At 34.8% G+C, this 19,331-nt stretch overlaps 2 protein-coding genes across 6 annotated transcripts; one reads left to right on the top strand and one right to left on the bottom strand.

The window, feature by feature from the left end:
* The first annotated feature begins 1,072 nt into the window (after positions 1 to 1,072).
* LOC147568432 (Protein kinase superfamily protein) lies at positions 1,073 to 5,169 on the top strand. Of its 5 annotated transcripts, none has more exons than XM_086654869.1 (7): positions 1,073 to 1,251; positions 1,829 to 1,938; positions 2,764 to 2,873; positions 2,976 to 3,186; positions 3,545 to 3,782; positions 3,906 to 4,056; positions 4,581 to 5,169. In XM_086654869.1, exons 2-7 carry the CDS (start codon positions 1,866 to 1,868, stop codon positions 4,941 to 4,943), a joined length of 1,146 nt encoding a protein of 381 aa, XP_086510995.1. In that variant the 5' UTR covers positions 1,073 to 1,251; positions 1,829 to 1,865; the 3' UTR covers positions 4,944 to 5,169. The 5 variants fall into 5 exon arrangements, with proteins under 5 accessions (XP_086510995.1, XP_086510994.1, XP_086510996.1 ...); XM_086654868.1 differs by having other exon boundaries at positions 1,223 to 1,417; XM_086654870.1 differs by lacking the exon at positions 1,073 to 1,251 and adding an exon at positions 1,265 to 1,344.
* A 535-nt stretch (positions 5,170 to 5,704) lies between these two features.
* LOC147568433 (RNA recognition motif (RRM)-containing protein) lies at positions 5,705 to 8,352 on the bottom strand. Its single transcript, XM_086654872.1, has 5 exons — positions 7,940 to 8,352; positions 7,668 to 7,777; positions 7,336 to 7,523; positions 6,109 to 6,754; positions 5,705 to 5,995 (listed from the first exon to the last, which is right to left on the bottom strand). Exons 1-4 carry the CDS (start codon positions 8,110 to 8,112, stop codon positions 6,164 to 6,166), a joined length of 1,062 nt encoding a protein of 353 aa, XP_086510998.1. The 5' UTR covers positions 8,113 to 8,352; the 3' UTR covers positions 5,705 to 5,995; positions 6,109 to 6,163.
* Between the last annotated feature and the right edge of the window lie 10,979 nt (positions 8,353 to 19,331).

Below are 19,331 nucleotides of genomic sequence, written 5' to 3' on the forward strand. Positions count from 1 at the left end.
CGAACAGACCTTCAATGAAGGTCTGTTTCAGTCGAATCACTCGAACAAACCTTCATTGGAGGTCTGTTTCAGTCGAACATACCTTCATTGGAGGTCTGTTTCAGTCGAACAGACCTTCATTAGAGGTATGTTTCAGTCGAACAGACCTTCATTGAAGGTATGTTTCAGTCGAACAGACCTTCATTGAAGGTCTGTTACAGTCGAACAGACCTTCTTTGAAGGTCTGTTACAGTCGAACAGACCTTCTTTGAAGGTCTGTTCAGACGAACAGACCTTCTTTGAAGGTCTATGTTCAGTCGAACAGACCTTCTTTGAAGGTCTATGTTCAGTCGAACAGACCTTCATTTGAAGGTCTGTTCGACAGATTTGGTTCACCATCAACCAAGTGAACCAGATCTAGAGAGAGAAAGGAGAGTGAAAAAAAAAATACTTTTTTTAGAGAGAGAGGGAGAAAAGTTTTTTTTTTTTAATGTTTGAAGGACGCCGACCAGAAAATTGGCCGGGCGGCGACTTTCGCCAGAGAAGACGATGATGCGGCGATAACATGAAGTGACAGAGAGAGGTGAGATGGAAGATAGAGAAGTGATGACTACTTAACGGTGTTATAACGGAATCTGAAAAAGGGGGTCATCTGGGTATTTTTGATAAAATAGGGGGCTAGGCAGGAAACCGGTCACAAAGTTGGGAGCTATTTGGAAAATAACCGTTCTCATTGTTGTTTTGACACTATAGAGTGAAGAAAAAAGTTAGCGAAATTATTGTGCATGTTGGATTATAATCATTTGATCTTTTGCGCACAACATTAACATCAATATAATCTTTTGATTGATTAAAATTTAAACTAGATTTAAACTGAAAAACTAGATCGTATTTTAAATTGGTGGTCTATTTTATTTTGTACAGTATATGTTTTTGGTCGGACTTTTTACATGTAAAAACTTGACAATTATAATAAGTGCCCCTTGGTTACATCGGTTTCACTCTGCGTGACATTGGACGGGTGTGAGGCTGCCACATTAGATTTGTTGGCCCCACTTTTGTACCCAATAGAACTTCTCTTCAAATTGCCGTTAGTCTTTAACTCGTATAAACCAGCAGATTCTATTTGACTTGTATTCTTGTGGTTGCCGGCCCCTGCCCTTCTTCTCATTCTCAGCGACAGTTTTAGAGAAACTCCAAAAAGAAGCATCAGTGATTTAATTCCAACTACTTCCACTAACTTGGGTTTTCTCTTGTGAACTCTTTATCAAGGTTTTATTTCTCTACCCATTTCAATTCTGAATCTCTCTCTCTCTCTCTGATCATCATTTTCACTTGTTAAGCCGCCCTCTTGTCTTCAGTGTGGTGGGTTTTCATCTTTTTGTCCACCTGAACCTTCTTCCTTCTGGTTCTCAGTAATTTGATCTCCCCGAGTTGGGTATTTAATTCTACCCAATTTCTCATTAACTTCACCTACCCAATAATGGTTCTCTAATCCCCCATTTCTTTTTGTTTTAGTTTGTTCTTTGTTTTGGGTTTTCTCTCTCTCTCTCTCTCTCTCTCTCTCTCTCTCTCTCTCTCTCTCTCTCTCTCTCTCTCTCTATATATATATATATATATATATATATACACATATGTGGTATGTGTCTAGTACCATGACCTATTGATTTGCTGTTGATTAAAATAATGTTGAATTCCTTTATACTTTAATGTTTTGGAATGATTTCCTTCTTTATTTATGATTATTAGCTTTTTCACGAAATTTGACTTTCAATTCAAAACATCTATTTCTCTCTTTAAAATAAGTTTAAATGGTAAGACTGATGTTTGGTGATTGTATGTTAAACAGGGAAGCTATTGTTTAGGGTTTTGGTTGGAACTTAGAAATGAATTTTTGTTGCTTCTCTTCATCAAGAGAGAGTAAAAGGGAACATATTAACTTACAAGGACAAACAGAAGGTAAGAATATCAATTTTTTTTCAATTTGTTTTGCTTAATGATGGATTAATGGTCATGGGTTTTGTTAATGATCTATAAACACATATGAAAACCAATTTGTTTCTTGTGTGATTTGCTTAATTTAAGAGTAGAAAGGAGATGAACTTAGGTTACTTTTTAAACATTTATGTGAAGAAGGGTGTTTAGGTTTGTTATTTGGGAAGTAGAAGTGAACTTTCTCAACAAAAAAAAAAAAGTAGAAGTGAACTACTAAAACCAAATTACACCAACAAGTTAGGGGCTAAAACTAGGAAGCCTTTATCTCTATGCATTCAATTCTAATTCTGCTAAATCTGAATATATTTAGGCAACCAGAAATCTTGTGCAAGAGATGTCTCCTAGCTTCCGATAGCCCGTTACAAGTTTTCGTTCATGAATTCTTGTCGAGCATTTGATTTTAATACGGGATTTAGCTTTTCGAGTCATTTTACTCAAAATTTAGCTAAAGGGCGTCTCTAAAAATCGAATCGTGAGACTTATAGAAGGTAGAAAACTAGAGTTGATATTAGTGGGTAAAGGTTTTGTATGCCTCTTGGTGCCCCTTCGACAATCTTCCATTGCATTATCTTTTTCGAAAAAAATAGCTTATAAAGGTGAATTTTGAGCTGTGGGTGGCCGGCTACTTAGTCTAATGGCTCTATCTTATTAGTGTTATTTTCTGAAAATTTGTAGATTCCGGTTCGATTTTATGATGTTTCAGTTCAGCATTTTACTTCGATTAATCCGATTTGTCCAGGTTCTTAACTGATGAAATGCCTATCTTTTTCGTTTACTTTGTGCTGTTAGAGATCAATACAAATGTAAGGCTTTTCTCCTACAACAGCTTAAGATCTGCAACCCAAAACTTTCATCCATCTAACAAACTGGGAAGAGGTGGATTTGGAGTTGTTTACAGAGTAAGATTGTGGGAATATTTTTTCATGCTTATTTTTCGATGTCTTCGAAGTGAAGTATTCCCAATTTAGATTCGACTTTGACCTTCTCATTTTTTTTTGTAGGGTTTCTTAAGAGATGAAACTGTTGTTGCAATTAAGTCTCTGTCTGCTGAATCTGCACAAGGAACTAAAGAGTTTTTGACTGAAATTGACATGATATCTAATGTTCGACATCCAAACCTAGTTCAACTCATTGGATGTTGCATCGAGGGAACCAACCGAATGTTGGTGTACGAGTATCTTGATAACAATAGCCTCGCGAATGCATTATTTGGTAAATTTCGATTATCCAAGTGCTTTGTTTGAAAATTCGATTATCCGTGATTCTGTAAGCAAACTCTTCACCTTGGTTATAAAGTACAAAAGATGGACAGCCAACTAGCTAGAAATGGGTTAGCTTGAATTCTCTTCGTAAGGATAGATTTCATAATCAGGAAAATGAAAATCATTTCGTTCGACTTGTGACTTCAGTCTCAAAACACCAAAAGATTTTCTCCTGTACCAATTTAACAATGTAAATGGTATACATGTCTTAACTAGGATTGCACGTGTTCACTAAATTTCCAGATTTCTCTGAATTCCACGTGTAGGTGTATTCTTTCTATGACCATTTTCGTGCTAAACATTTTCAGGTCCAAAGAGTAAAAGGATACCTATGGATTGGCCTAAGAGAGCTGCAATCGCTATTGGTACTGCTCGAGGGCTAGTATTTCTTCACGAAGAAACTGAACCACATATCGTCCACCGAGACATCAAGGCTAGCAATATACTCCTTGACAAACAATTGAATCCAAAAATTGGAGATTTTGGGCTGGCAAAACTTTTTCCGGACAATGTTACCCACATAAGCACCCGAGTAGCAGGAACAATGTGAGCATAACTTCTGGTTGTATAGCATGGACAAACTTTTCCCTGCTTGAAAGCTCCTTTTATCTTCTGTCGCATTTCCTGTTCGCATCGAATTTCATCTCTTCTAGTTTTTGGCATTGACAGGGGTTATTTGGCACCTGAGTATGCCTTACTAGGACAGCTGACGAAAAAGGTCGATATCTACAGTTTTGGGGTGCTTCTGCTTGAACTGGTCAGTGGCAGAAGTAGTAGTGCATCAGCGTGGGGAGAAGATATGATGCTCCTTGTCGATTGGGTACTTCTCTAGTTTATTTTCTTGTCATCTCCTATATCATGAAAATAATGACGCTTCTTGTTGATTGGGTATATTTCTAGCTTATTTTCTTGTCATCTTCTATACCATGAAAATTATGATGCTTCTTGTCGATTGGATATTTCTTTACTGTATCTTAGTGTTGCCTCCTATATCATGAACATTATGGAGTTTGGTGTCCATATACCACACTTTAAGTAAACATAAGGATTCTTTCAACAAAAAAAAAAAAAAAAAAGTAAACATAAGGATTAGACAGGGTGTGTGTGTCTATATATATGTATATATATGTGTGTGTGTGTACAAGTATATTGCGGTACTAACTTTCGACTAACTGTACCCAACACCTCGTACATTGACAAACCAGTAAATCCAAGTTATATTGCAAAATATAAGTAGTCTCTTGGTTACTTTGACGATTATATGTTGCTTTTGTGTAGTATTTCTGTATTTGGCAAGTAAATTGTTGTTATATTTGATACTTATAGATTGAATGTACTTAACAGGCATGGAAACTGCGAGAAGAAGATAGACTATTAGACATTGTGGATCCAGCACTGATTGAATGTCCAGAGTCCGAAGTAATGAGATTCATTAAGGTGGCCATTTTCTGTACACAAGCAGCATCAAACCAAAGACCGTCGATGAAAAAAGTAGTGAAGATGCTCTCGAAAGATATGGTTCTCCAGGAAATGCAGCTTACTAAACCAGGTTTCAGCAAGAGCAATACTACTCAAAACTACGGAAGTGTTAGTAGTTCAGAGGAGAGGTCTTCTCAACAAGTTCAGAAAGGGAAAGGATCGACGAACCCGTTTCTTACTTCAATGCAATTAATCGCACCTCCTGTTAGCATGATAGAGCCCCGATGAGACAGTTGACGTTCGGCTTGAAAAGTCTTAGTAAATCTCATGTTCACTTCTTTTTTTGTAAAAAATAGCTTAATCTGTATGATTTTTCACTACCCATTGCTTGTATCAGGGAAAAATAAAGACTTTATAGTCATGTAAGCACATTATAAAATGGACAGTATTAGTCATGTAAACATGAAGATATGTTTATATTCTCAACAAAGATATATTCATTTTCTTGTATTTATTAATTACTAGGTTTCCACCGCGTCGCGACAGAACCCTCTTGGCTAAACCACATTTTTTCTGAAGAATAAAGAAGATAAAGATAATGATGGTTAGAAAAATTTTGTTGGAAAGAAGAAAGAAGATAAGGGAGAGTGAGAAGTTATTTAGAATTTATGGAAGGGAGAGAAAAAGGAGAAGGGGTAAGAAAGAAAAAGAAAAATCATGAGGTGTTAGGATATATTTTGGAGAGATTTTAACTGATTTAATTGTTGACACTAATACCTCTATTTTGATGTAATTTACATAAAGAAGATTTTATACCAACCATGGATCGTGAGACTTACACCTCACGTAACCAACTGACATGTTTTAATATAATAGAATTGTTCGACGAACTACTTCAGGTTACCGACTGACATGTCTTAACATAATAGAGTTGTTCAACAAACTACTTCAGGTTTTAGTTATACTTCTTTTCTTAACCGGGTTCGGAATCATACCCATAATGGACCAACCTACTGTACATGTGAGAGATTGTACCTGAACCTAAATTCCCAACAAGAAACAATTCAACAATAAAAGAAAAGGTGAAGAATCTATATGTATTTAGTACAACTTAGGGAACTTAATAACATCCAAGATGAAATTTCTTCGTCTGAAGCAAGCGATACATCTAGGTCCCAATAGTTTTATCATCCGACAAAACTAAGTATAGATTTAAATGCAACAAACACAAAATTAACACTTCAAAGTTCTGAAAATCCATAATCTAAAAAGCCGCCACCATAAAAAATCACTATCATATGGACGAGTCTAGTATTCCTCCTGCTGTACCTCTATCGTTACTGCAAATCAATAGAAACGAATTATGAACTGAGATGACACACAAATGTTCCTTCATTCCCAACAATTTAATCAGGAAACATAACACTAGTGTGTAAGCTGAGTCAGTATTTACCTGCATATGGTGGCAACTGGTAGTGTGTCCGCCCTTTTGCTTATTGTAAAATTCTTTATCGATCTGACCTCCTGTGGTTGTGATTATCTTCTTCTCTTTTGTGATGGTAAGAAGAATCTCTATCATATCTTGGTCGTTTTTCACCGTCCCTCTGCAGCTGATCTTTTCTATTTGGTTCTGACTCGTACCTATTCGACCTCTCCTCTTTTCCTCTATCACCACGATCTCCTCTTGGGTTTTGTTCTGATTCATGTCTTCTTCTCTTATCAAGGTCTTCTTTTAGACTCAGTTCAGACTCGCGCCTAAGAGACCTCTCAGTCACTAGATTATCCCTGTCTTTATGACTTGTGTCTCTTTCATATTTTTCTGACCTTTTTTCAGTACCTCGCCGTTCCTGGTTTCTTGAACTTATTTCGGTTCTCTTATCATTTATATGCTTGTTCCCCTCATTGTACTCTGATTTGGAAGATCTTCCAATCTTATCATCAGCGTTAAAGCCCGAAGCCCGTCGCTGAGGCTCTGGCATACGATCCGATGAGCTGATGTCAGGATTCCTATGGCTCTTGGCTGGAGGCTCGTACTTGTCTTGTGCCCATCTCTTTGAACTGCTATCTTCTTTAGCACCCCAACCTGTGTTTGCACTTCTCTGGATTTCAAAAATACAAACCAAGAATAAGCATCAAATCGAATTCGGAGTGTAGGAACATTTAATTAGTGGATGTAGTAAAAAACTTCAAGCGGAAGAACTTAAGGTTAATCAATAGCAATCTAACGAAACATACTAGGAAAACCATTCAGCGACACTGACAACACCTCATATTAGGGTGCAAGTTAATACGTAGAAATAAGTGTTATGACACGACAAATCAGTAAACTGAAACATACTGATTTCTTATCTGTTAATAGCAACCTATGCTTATTCTTTTTCTTCCTTTTGTTTATCAATAAGTCGATTTTGGACAAAATCACAAAATAGATACAATTAGACACTTATCTGATTTCCTGTAACTAAAAAATTGTTTTGTTCAGGCGAGATATACCATAACAATGTTAATCTAGACGAAGGAATAGTCTCGCTTATACTTATATTCTGAGCTCTGACTCTAACTTGTAGTTTTTGAATCAGTAAGTTTGCTAAGCTAAGGATCTATAAGTACACATTATAATCATCCATTTGACTAACATTAGAAATTTGCATCAGGGTTTATAAGTAATTAAGATTCTTACTTGTTCATTGTGTGAAAACTTGCATGAAGCTCCATATTTACATTCACCTCTTTGGAAAGCACGACAAACACCACGTTCCTCCCGCTTCTTCTGTTCTTCTTCTTCATCTTCTTCCTCTTTCTTTTTATAGCTACTCTTATGGTCAACCCTAATAATCCGACCGAGAACATTAGCTCCATTCAAATTATCTGCAAAGGGAGATCAAAACAACGACATTTTTAGTATCGAACCACTTAAAATAAAACACTTTCCATCAAGTAAAGAATGAATCCTCTTATAACTACGACAAAATCGAGAAAAGCGCAATCAAGATAATGTGAAATATTACTAACCTACAGCAAGATTTGTGCTTCTTTGATCCTCATAAGCAATAAAGCAGTATCCTTTGGATTTACCAGTAGCTTTATCTCTAACAAGATTAACATCAACAATCTCCCCATACCTGAAAGCAATTCATACACACAACTAAATAAAATCCCCATATTTTACTATAGAAACAAAATTAACCCTAATTTTGATTCTGACAAACATGTAGTTGTAGGTCAATATTAAACCCTAAATTTAAAATCGAAGATATTAAAGTGATATGGGAATAAACACTTACTGTGCAAAAACTGCGAGGAGATCACCTTCAGTGAGATCAAAAGGAATGCCACCAACAAAAACATAAGCTGAATCTTGATATTTAGTATGCCATGAAGCTCCTTCAGAAATCCCTAAAGCAGCTTCTTTTGAATTAATTTGTTGTATTCGTTTCACTAATGTCAATGGATTCATATTTCTCCTTCAATAGCAGAGATCAAGATTTCAGATTTAGATAGAAAGAGTGAACATCCAAAAACCCTAGAAATCAAGAAAAGGGGCTCAATTCCTTCGAACTCCCGTCAAAGCCCTGACTGACTTCCCTCGACAAGATTTTATGTAATCAAATTACAGAAAAGGGCAAACATTCCAAAATAGACCCATTAAGGTCCCATCTGAATGAGAGAAAAAAAATTGTTGCAAGTCCACATGAATGTTTCCTGACAGTTAAAAAATGGAGGTTATAAAAATGGATATATTTTATACGATATTTACAGTTTTTTCATGAAAGATGTGTTTTTCTTACTTTCTGGTATATTTACGAAGGAAGATTTGTTGTTTGGACCCCCTTTTGTATAATTGACTTGTTGTTTAAACTTCTTTTTTCTAGTGTTGCACTTTGTATTCCATTTTTCAGAAAAAATTAATTTTAACAGTTTAAGAGGGGAAAACACTATTTTACCCTCTACTTAACCTACCCCAACCTAAGTAGTTAATCCACGAGTTAACTAGACCCAAGTACTGATCGGGCGACCTAACTTAGGTTTTAAACAACAATCAAGCTTCTTCTTCTTCCATTACAAAGGGAGTTTTTAAATTTTAATGGAAAATTGAAAATATAAATTCACGTACTTGTTGTGCCAATAACCAATAGCGGTTTGAGATTACAATTCTGGTGATTTGAAAATTGTGGTCTGTAACAAATAAGAAGATGCAAGAACAAGTGAAATTGAAACTAAACTTTTATTGCTCAGAAGAAGATAGACACAATTACAATTGGTTGTAAGAACAATTCTCTCTCTCCATTTTTGTGTTTCACATAACTCACAATTTATAGCTAAAAATTCTGACTACCACTAACTAACAACCTCCCTATTCTTACTCCACTAATATGTCCAGTAGAGTAGTTGCTTAGGACTTATTCAAACACATGAAATAAACAAAGACTAAATCAAACTAAGAGTGCACTAACTTGTGACACTCCCCCTTAGTGCATTCTCTCGATCGACAAGACCAAGTGCACTTCTAAACTCCTCAAACTTGCTTTTTGAAAGTGCCTTAGTAAGGCCATCCGCGACCTGTTCATTTGTCCGTATAGACTTCAACACAATTCCTTGACTAAGTACCTTATCTCGAACAAAATGATGGTGAGTATCAATGTGTTTTGTGCGAGCATGAAGTATAGGGTTTCCAGCAAGTTTAATAGCACTTTCATTATCACAAAAGATGGAAATAGGAAAGTAGAGCACCTGATTAACATCTCCAAGAAGTCTTGTAAGCCAAATACACTCATGGGAAGCTAATGTGGCTGCCACATATTCAGCTTCAGCGGTTGATAATGCCACCGTGTCTTGCTTCTTGCTGCACCAAGATATAGCAGCTGAACCAGTATTGAAACAATAGCCTGAAGTAGACCGTCCAAGATATAGCAGCTGAACTGGTATTGAAACAATAGCCTGAAGTAGACCGTCTATCAATCACATTGCCTGCCCAATCAGCATCTACAAACCCACATAAACGAAACTTTGTATTCTTTTTATACATCAACCCATACTCTAGACTTCCTTTGACATATCGAAGGATTCGTTTTGTAGCTGCCATATGACCAACACATGGTTGATTCATAAATTGAGATACTATTCCCACAGAAAAAGTAATGTCTGGACGAGTGACCGTTAAGTATAGAAGACAACCTACAAGTTTACGATACTCGGTCACGTCATCTAATAACTCACCTTCAACCTTGTGTAATTTGAGACCTGGATCCATCGGAGTGGTTGTGTAATTTGCATTTTCCATACCAAACCGTTCTAGAAGTTTAGTTGCATAACTTCTTTGTGACAGAAAATAACCATCTGATTCTTCAACTTCTAAACTAAGAAAACAATGAGCTTTACCTAAGCTTTTCATCTCAAAACGAATAGATAGATCATCCTTCAAACGTTTGATTTCAGCTGAATTATTACCCGTTATAATCATATCATCAACGTAAAGAAGAATCATAGTATGCAAGGTTCCAACTAATTTAACAAAGAGACTTGGATCTGAGTCAGAAGGATAATAACCACAAAATAAGAAGTATTCAGCAATCTTACCATACCACGCACGAGGTGCTTGTTTGAGACCGTAGAGTGCTTTCTTTAGTTTGCAAACATATTCTGGAAATTCTTCAGATATAAAGCCAAGTGGTTGTTCCATATATATATCACGATCCAATTCGCCGTAAAGGAAAGCATTCTTTACATAGAATTGCCAAAGAGTCCATCCATTGTTTGCTGCCAAAGAGATAATAGTACGAATCGTTACCATTTTTGCAACGGGACTGAAGGTTTCTTCATAATCAAAACCATATTGTTGAGAGAAACCACGAGCAACCAGACGAGCTTTGTGTCTAGAAACGCTTCCATCAGCTGCCTTCTTTAACTTATAAACCCATTTACATGTTACAAGTTCAACATCTTTTGGTCTCAGTATAAGAACCCAAGTAGAATTTCTGTCCAAGGCTGCAATTTCATCTTTCATTGCATTCTCCCATTCTGTCCTCCCTTGAGCTTCAATATAGGAAGAAGGCTCATTTTCCAAAGTGTCTTTCAACATAAAACAAGAAGTAATAGTGCATTGGTTAGCTCGAACTTCATAATCTTTTAGATGAGTAGGTGTCTTCTTAGGTCTTGCACTTCTTCGCAATACAACTTCACTTTGTGGTGAATCATTATGACAAGAAGATTCTGAACTCCCCCTATCGCTGAGGTCGTCTTGGGTAGAGATAGGTTCAGGATCAGTTTCAACAAAAGGCATAAAGACAGAAGTTTCTTCCGGGCCAGCAATCGGGTAAAAGTTAGAAACCTCGTCGAAAACAACATCTCGAGAAGTCACAATCTTCTTAGTGACAGGATCCATACATCTTCATCCTTTCCTGTTCGCATCATAACCAACAAACACACACTTCCTTGCTTTTAGATCTAGCTTAGTTAGATTATGCTTATGTATATGAACATAGCAAAGAGACCAAAAAACTTTAAAGTAACTCACATTAGGTTTGATAGTATATAGCAGCTCAAAAGGAGATTTTGATGTACCTGGCCATGGAGGCAGTCGGTTTATCACATGACAAGCACACTGCACAGCTGCTGCCCACAACTCTCGAGGAAGGTTCTTATTGTGCAACCAAGACAAAGTCATTGTTGTAAGATGTGCTAACTTACGTTCAGCGACTCCATTATGTTGCGGGATATCCGGCATGTTAATTGCCGATGAATACCATGTTTTCGACAAAATTCAGCAAACTCATGTGACTGGAATTCACCCCCATTATCAGTTCGTAAACACTTCAGAGCAGACCCGAATTGCTTCTCTACCATCTCTTTGAATTGTACAAAGTGTGTAAAAGCTTCACCTTTGTTTTTCAAGAGATACACCCAACTATAGTGCGAAAAATCATCAACAATAACCATCATATAACGGAAACCACTAAAGCTTGGTGTTCTTGTAGGTCCCATGAGATCAGAATGTACAAGCTCAAACATCGATGATGCACGGTTCAAAGATTTCTGAAAAGGAAGTCGATGTGATTTACCGCATTGACAACCAGCACAAATGACATCCTGATGTGTTGATTTGAAGTAGGGAACTCCTTCAAGTAATCTATTTGTTGATATTTGCTGCAACAATTGAGTACCAATGTGTCCGAGTCGACCATGCCAAAGTGAAACCGTTGTATTTTGACTTGTCTTTTCTACATACGCCTCACTTGCAGATAAAATATATATAGAGTTTGTCTTTCTTCCGGTGAATAAGACATTAGCATCAACACTTTTATAATCATCAAGAATCTGAACATCATTTGGTCCGAATAAAACATACTTACCCGAGTTAGTGATTTGAGAAACAGAAACAAGATTCTTCTTTAAACCCGGTACTTGGTATACATCTTCAAGTGTAAGACTTTCATCATCAGAATTAGTAGCCTTCACATTGAAATCATCTTCTTTCATTACAGGATGTAATGACTTGTCTGCTGTCACAATTACCCGCTTGCTCAAATGAGGACGAATATCAGAAAGTATAGAAGCATTACCGGTAGCATGATGTGAGCAACCCGAGTCAACGATCCACTCATTCTTGCAGTCAATACAGCTAGTATTAATCTCCGATTTCTTTTCATTCTGATGTGTAACCGAAGCCATGTTGTACGGTTGATTAATAACCTCAATTGAGAGACAATTCTCCCACTGTAGCTCATCACTATCTTCAATCTCATGTGCAACATTTGCATCTGATTTGACAACTTTTGCATAACAATTTGGCTTAATGTGGCCTGGTTTGCCACACTTTTTATACACAAGCTTCGCACGACAATCCGACTTCATGTGTCCAGTCCTCCCGCATCTAAAGCATATCAACTTAGAGTGGTTTGCTGACTCCCCCTCAATTGTTTTCTGCTTACCACCATTTGGAGAATGATTTTTCACATTTTTCGACTTTGACTTGCCTTTAGTGAAGAGTGCATCTTCGACATCACCAGAAGACTTACCAAGCATTTGTTTAACCAATGCTTCCTGATTAGAAAGTAGGTTTTCTAACTCAATGATTGATGGTTGCGAAACCCATCCTTGTATTGATGAAATGAACGGCATGAAGTCAGGTCGTAATCCACGAATCAAATAACGTCGTAGCCTTGCATCACTAATAGGTTCTTCACTATCCAAACCTGAAATTTCTGAACATACATTCTTAACTTTAAGAAAGTAATCAGAAATTGACATGCTACCTTGAGTTAAAGAAGCTAGCTCATTCTCAAGGTATTGCAGCCGCATAGTATTTTTCTGGGTGAATAACCTTTCAAGAGTATCCCAGATGTCTTTCGGAGAATCCAATGAACGAACATGATCAATAAATTCCTTACCGATCGAAGTTCTCAATGCAAATAAAGCCTTTCCGCACCTTACTTTCCATTTCCTCCTTAACTCAGCGTTTTCGGGAGTATCACCGGAAAGTGTATCGGTACCGGAAACAAGATCCCATAGATATTGTCCTTGAAGAAACGCCTCCATACATAACCGCCAATATTGATAATTGGTTCCAACAAGTTTCTCTGTAGACATAGGAGAAACTGAATTACTTTCATTCATGATTGAAAGTAGTGATAATCAATAATACTTCTTCACTGAGTAATAAAACCAAACACTTGTTATGCAGAAAAGTCAAGCTCTGGTACCATGTAACAAATAAGAAGATGCAAGAACAAGTGAAATTGAAACTAAACTTTTATTGCTCAGAAGAAGATACACAATTACAATTGGTTGTAAGAACAATTCTCTCTCTGCATTTTTGTGTTTCACATAACTCACAATTTATAGCTAAAAATTCTGACTACCACTAACTAACAACCTCCCTATTCTTACTCCACTAATATGTCCAGTAGAGTAGTTGCTTAGGACTTATTCAAACACATGAAATAAACAACGACTAAATCAAACTAAGAGTGCACTAACTTGTGACATGGTCGTTTTGATTCTAGTGGGAAATTAACCTCCACGATTTCTCATCTTAAGGTTGGCCCCTTATCTGGTGAAAAATCATCTGATATTGAAATCTTAATTTCTGAACCAACTATGATTCATGATTTTGCAATTACAGAGAGTTTTGTAGTAATCCCATATCAACAAGTTGTTTTCAAGCTTCATGAAATGATTAGAGGTGAATCATCAGTTGTTTACGATAAAAACAAGATATCAAGATTTGGAGTTAAATATGCTATAGATTCATTTGAAATTAAATGGGTTGAATCACCATATTGTTTATATTTTCATCAGTGGAATGTTTGGGAAGAAACTTAATCGGATGAACTCGTCGTGATTGCTTCATGTATGACTCAACCTATTCAATCTTTAGTGAATGTGATGGATTAAAGAGTGAGAAGCTTTCATTAATTTACAGTGTAAAATTGGTTATTTCTGAATTATATCAAATCTAGAGAGAAGATGATGAGTATATAAATTAGCTCTATGCATGACCAGAAAACATCAAAAACAGAGTTGCTAGCTTATTATAAACGCCATGAATTTACAGTTAAAAACTTCAACCAAGTTACCATTAAGGGGGTCTAAAGTGCAAAACTAATTATATAATGGTTGTTGAGTTAAATAAACTAGGGAGTCTAACGTGCAAAATTGATTATATAAGGGTGAAGTGTGGAATTTTCTAAAGTATAACTTTAGAGACGGAATGTTCCTTTGTGATTCTGTCAAAAGGGGGTCCAAAGTGCATCAGTCAATTATAGGAAAGGGGGTCCAAACAACAAATTTCTCATTTACAAATATGTCATTCACTGAGGTACTGGCACGTCATTTTTTTTTCTTATTTTCCTTTTTTTCATTTTTTCCTCCGTACTAGAATATTCTCTCTCTCAAATTATTTTAGTGAAAGTTTATAGGACATTATGTTATGTACAGTACTGCGGTATATAACAAAATATCAGTACATAATAAAAAATTTTATACATTCCTTTCAAAACGTAAGCTATTTTATTGAAAATTTATAGGACATTTTGTTGTGTACAGTACATAATAAAATTTTCTATATATTCCTTCTAAAATGTAAACTATTTCAGTGAAAGTTCATAGGACATTTTGTTATGTACAGTACATAATAAAATTTCCTATACATTCCTTCCAAAAAGTGAACTATTTCACTGAAAATTTATAGGAAAAGTTGTTATGTACCAGACATTGTTTTTATGTACTTCGATTTGGTTTTAAAATACCAAATTTGTTAGTATTATTTTAGTTAATTTTTAAGAAATTTTATATACACTTGCCATTTTTACGAGTCACACTCACATTGGGGTTGATTTGGTCATTTTTTTTAGAATTTTTTAACTTATAGCCCAAAAAACGGACCCTAATAGGACTTTTAGTCCTCTCTAATCCAATAAAGGGTTTGAAAACCAAAATAATATCCTAAATGGATATCTAGTCCATTTGGGTCCATCTAGAGAGAAAACACAACTCCCTAGAATAACTATAAAATATTAATACCTAAACTAACCTTCCTTAAATATATAAACACATTTAAGCTCAAATTCACCAAATATCTTTTCCATTTTTATCTCATTTTTTCTCTCTCCAATCACGTTTCTAAACAAAGAAACCGTGATCTTCATTAGCTTTCTGTAACCGAAACCTTTTGGTTTTGTCTCTCTCTCTACATCTTAACCGAAACCTTCTGGTTTTTTTTTTCTCTCTCTACATCTTAATCGAATGAAAATCCTCTATTAAATCAGAAACATTGTTTCATATTCATTTGAGTAGCTGAAATCATCTTCATCATTGTTAATCAGGTAAAACACTAATCAATTTAAAAGTTTTCTAATTCTGTTTCAGTTTATTATAGTTGATTCTCTCTCTCTACATCTTAATCGACTGAAAATCTTCCATTAAAACAGAAAACCTGTTTTATATTCATTGGAGCTTCTGAAAATCATCTTCTTAATTGTTAATCAGGTAAACAAAATTCTTCTTTACTGATTCTGTTTCAAATCGAGTATGTTATTATTGTCTTTCTCTCTCTCTTAAAGTTTCCTTAATGTTTTTGATATTGATGAGATAATCCTTCATTACTGATTCCTACAAATCGAGTATACTTATTGTTGCAATCAATCATCATATTAGATAACTTTAGATTTATAATTTAAGCCTAATGATATTCACATTTTTTCTTCAGATCTGGTTTTCAATCTGTACGGATTTATGAAATGTGCGTTTTTCGTAAGGTTCCTCATAACAGAATTAACATTACATGTACTTTACCATAAATTATCATAATTTACAGTAAATTATGCAAACATCTCCCGTACGAGGTTTTTCAAAATGAGAACATGATATATGTATTTTCTAACAAATTATATATGCTTTATCAGGAATATCATGAAAATTATATTATTGTCCATAAATTATGCGTAATTTATAGAACATTACGTATGTTTTAATCTCAAAACAGTACTCGTTTCATTATTAGAACAACTTCGCTTTATATATGCAAATCTAGTATACTTTGAAATAAATTATATATAATTTACATAAATGTTCATGTGATTTATTGTAAAAAATATGTTTTTCTATAAAATTTATATGTATTAATCTCTCTCCATTTGTTATCACAGATGGAGTTTCAGGTAGAATCATCAAATCAAAATAAGCAAATCAAACTGAAATCAGAGGGTTGGGATAAGATATTTACAGATGGAGTTTCAGGCAATATAGTATCAACACAGGGCATGATTTCAAATTCTTAAAAAATGATTCGAAGCGTGTTACTGATGTGTGTCCTGTTGAAGATGTAGAAATTCACGAAAATGTGATGATTAGAGATAGATGAACATAAATAAAGGACACCATAGTTAACGAGGTTCAGTCGGACATTCACGACCTACATCCTCGGAGAAAGCCAGAATGGCTACATACTTTATTAACCACAATTGTGGTGATTCGTTACAATGATTGATTAGTAATCGAATGATTTAATCCTCAGAACCATTTCTTATTTATAGAGAAATTAGGATCAGGGTTCCTAGGTTATCCTAACTAAACTAAGAAACAATATAAAATATATCTAATAATAGTATTAGATATATTGCAAGAAATATTCTAAATATATGAAACTGAATATTCTTGATCTTCACATATCTTCAAATATCTTGGAATAGTCTGGATTGTCGGATCTTCTCATCTCGATTCGTCTCTTATATCACGTGTTTACATACGTATCTCAACCGAAAATGTGATGATTGGAGATAGATGAACATAAATAAAGGACACCATATTTAACGAGGTTCAGTCGGACATTCACGACCTACATCCTCGGAGAAAGCCAGAATGGCTACATACTTTATTAACCACAATTGTGGTGATTCGTTACAATGATTGATTAGTAATCGAATGATTTAATCCTCAGAACCATTTCTTATTTATAGAGAAATTAGGATCAGGGTTCCTAGGTTATCCTAACTAAACTAAGAAACAATATAAAATATATCTAATAATAATATTAGATATATTACAAGAAATATTTTAAATATATGAAACTGAATATTCTTGATCTTCACATATCTTCAAATATCTTTAGTCTTGATTGTCGGATCTCCTCATCTCGATTCGTCTCTTATATCACGTGTTTACACACGTATCTCAACAGAAGATAGCAAATGAAGCGTGCATGTGGGCACCATTGAAATGCGAATCTATGTTCATAATTGATTTTATTTCTTCGGTTACCGTATCTACTATGTACTTCCGGTTCTATTTTTGACAATCTAATGAATAAAATTTTATTATTTTTGATAAATGTATCATTATGTTTCGTAAAGTTTGCATAATTTATTCTAAATTAGACAAGTGTTTTCTTTTGTTTTCAATTTCTTGATGGTTGAGCTTGCCCCGACCTGTAATGTAAGCTATATTTTAGAATACAACTTTACTACATCAAAATATAAATGTTGCATAAAGCATAAACACTTAGATACAATATATATATATATATAACATTATACATAAATTATGCATACTTTATCATAAATTACAAAAAGTAAGATTTTCAAATAAAACCCTAAACCCCAAAAATTACATTACATGTTTAATAAAGTATGCGTACTTTGTTAACTGAAATTTGTCTAAATCTCAAACAAAAGTAAGATTTTCAAATAAAAATTAGGTTTTTACCGATTACAAACCATTACCAAAATCAAGATTTTCGAATCAAACCCTAATATTTTTTGTGAGAAATCATTACCAAAACGATGAAATACATTGTTTTCTGATCTGTTCAAATTCGATTGTTTAGGGTTTCGGTTTTGAAAAGATTTGAATCTGGATTTTGCTTCCGAAACGGTTGAGAAAAGAGAGAAAGGATTGATTCATATACACAGATTCAATAAAAGATGGAGACAAAGGATAGTATTTCATCGTTTTGATTCAAATTTGATGTGCGTACGATTGTTTAGGGTTTCGGTTTTGAAAAGATTTGAATCTGGATTTTCATTCCGAAACGGTTGAGAAGAGAGAGAAAGGATTGATTCGTTGCTTGTTTTAAATCCCATAAATCACGCTGGAACAAGATGGAAAATACGTTTTAACCCCCGAGTTCATTAACACCCGCGTGTTTTGAACGAGGGACATGGACGATATGTATTTTGTAAAGTATGGATAATTTCGTCCATTAAGCAAAAGGACTAAATATCCATGTTTTGAGAAGATTGGATCATAAATCTTTTTAGAAGATTATTTTGGACCTTATACCCACGGACCCTTTTTTTTACTGAGTCAAATTTCACTCACATTCACTACTAAGGCAATATTGGTCGAGTTGATTAAAGAAAACCTAAAATCTTCTAGTGCTCCCAAAACATAGGATCTGATTCGTTAATTATTTCATTCACCACACTCAGTACCCCATTACTTGAAGTTTTTTTGTCGATGAACACATCCCAAAATCGAACAATTATCTTCCTCGAAGATCATATTCAAATTATTGAAGCTTTTTATTTGCGTTTAATGGGTGAAGATCATGAAAATAAGAGAAACTTCACATTATTCTTTTGATCCATATGAATCTTCGTTTTAAATTTTTCATCAATGAAAATGATGTTATCCTTGAAAAGCAAAAAAAACATAATCACAAACGAGGTATCAATCTGGCAAATTGCATTATAGGTCGAAACGAAACTACCAATATGTATTTATGTTACCGATGGAAAACTTATTAAATTTTTCTTCATAACCTACTCTCTATTATTTGTCGGTTGGACTATACTGATGCCTTGTGCTACACATCAGTTTCATCTTTCCGAGCATGTTGCATTATAGGTCGACATATCAATTTATCTTACAGAAAACTTATCAAAATTATCTTCGAATGTTACTCTGTATTATCTGTCGGTAGGACTGTACTAAACCTTATGTTACATGCGTTTCATCTTTCTCATAGTTAAGCATAGAATCAGTTTTATCTTACCGAAGAAAACTGGTCAAGACATTTGACCAACAAGTGTGTATACAGAAAAAGTGAGTCTGTTAGGGCAAAAATAGGTTTAAATGTTAGTGTGAATAACCGTGTGTGTGTATCAACCAAAAAAAAGGGCAATGACATAAAAAATGAAGGCGTTATGGAGCATACTTTTAGGTCGGGGGCTTAAGGCC

Source organism: Eschscholzia californica, unplaced genomic scaffold (genome assembly GCF_041429995.1).
Source record: "Eschscholzia californica isolate CP2 unplaced genomic scaffold, dmEscCali1.0.p SCAF_1, whole genome shotgun sequence".
Taxonomy (NCBI): domain Eukaryota; kingdom Viridiplantae; phylum Streptophyta; class Magnoliopsida; order Ranunculales; family Papaveraceae; genus Eschscholzia; species Eschscholzia californica.

Bases quoted from the DNA above. Each gene is read 5' to 3' on its own strand.
- LOC147568433 (XM_086654872.1), bottom strand. From the start codon at position 8,112: ATGAATCCATTGACATTAGTGAAACGAATACAACAAATTAATTCAAAA. The intron at 7,778-7,939 runs GTAAGTGTTTAT...AATTGCTTTCAG, and splicing joins CTCCTCGCAGTTTTTGCACA to GTATGGGGAGATTGTTGATG. The intron at 6,755-7,335 runs GTAAGAATCTTA...TTTGAAATCCAG, and splicing joins AGTTTTCACACAATGAACAA to AGAAGTGCAAACACAGGTTG.
- LOC147568432 (XM_086654869.1), top strand. From the start codon at position 1,866: ATGAATTTTTGTTGCTTCTCTTCATCAAGAGAGAGTAAAAGGGAACAT. The intron at 1,939-2,763 runs GTAAGAATATCA...TTGTGCTGTTAG, and splicing joins CTTACAAGGACAAACAGAAG to AGATCAATACAAATGTAAGG. The intron at 4,057-4,580 runs GTACTTCTCTAG...TGTACTTAACAG, and splicing joins TGATGCTCCTTGTCGATTGG to GCATGGAAACTGCGAGAAGA.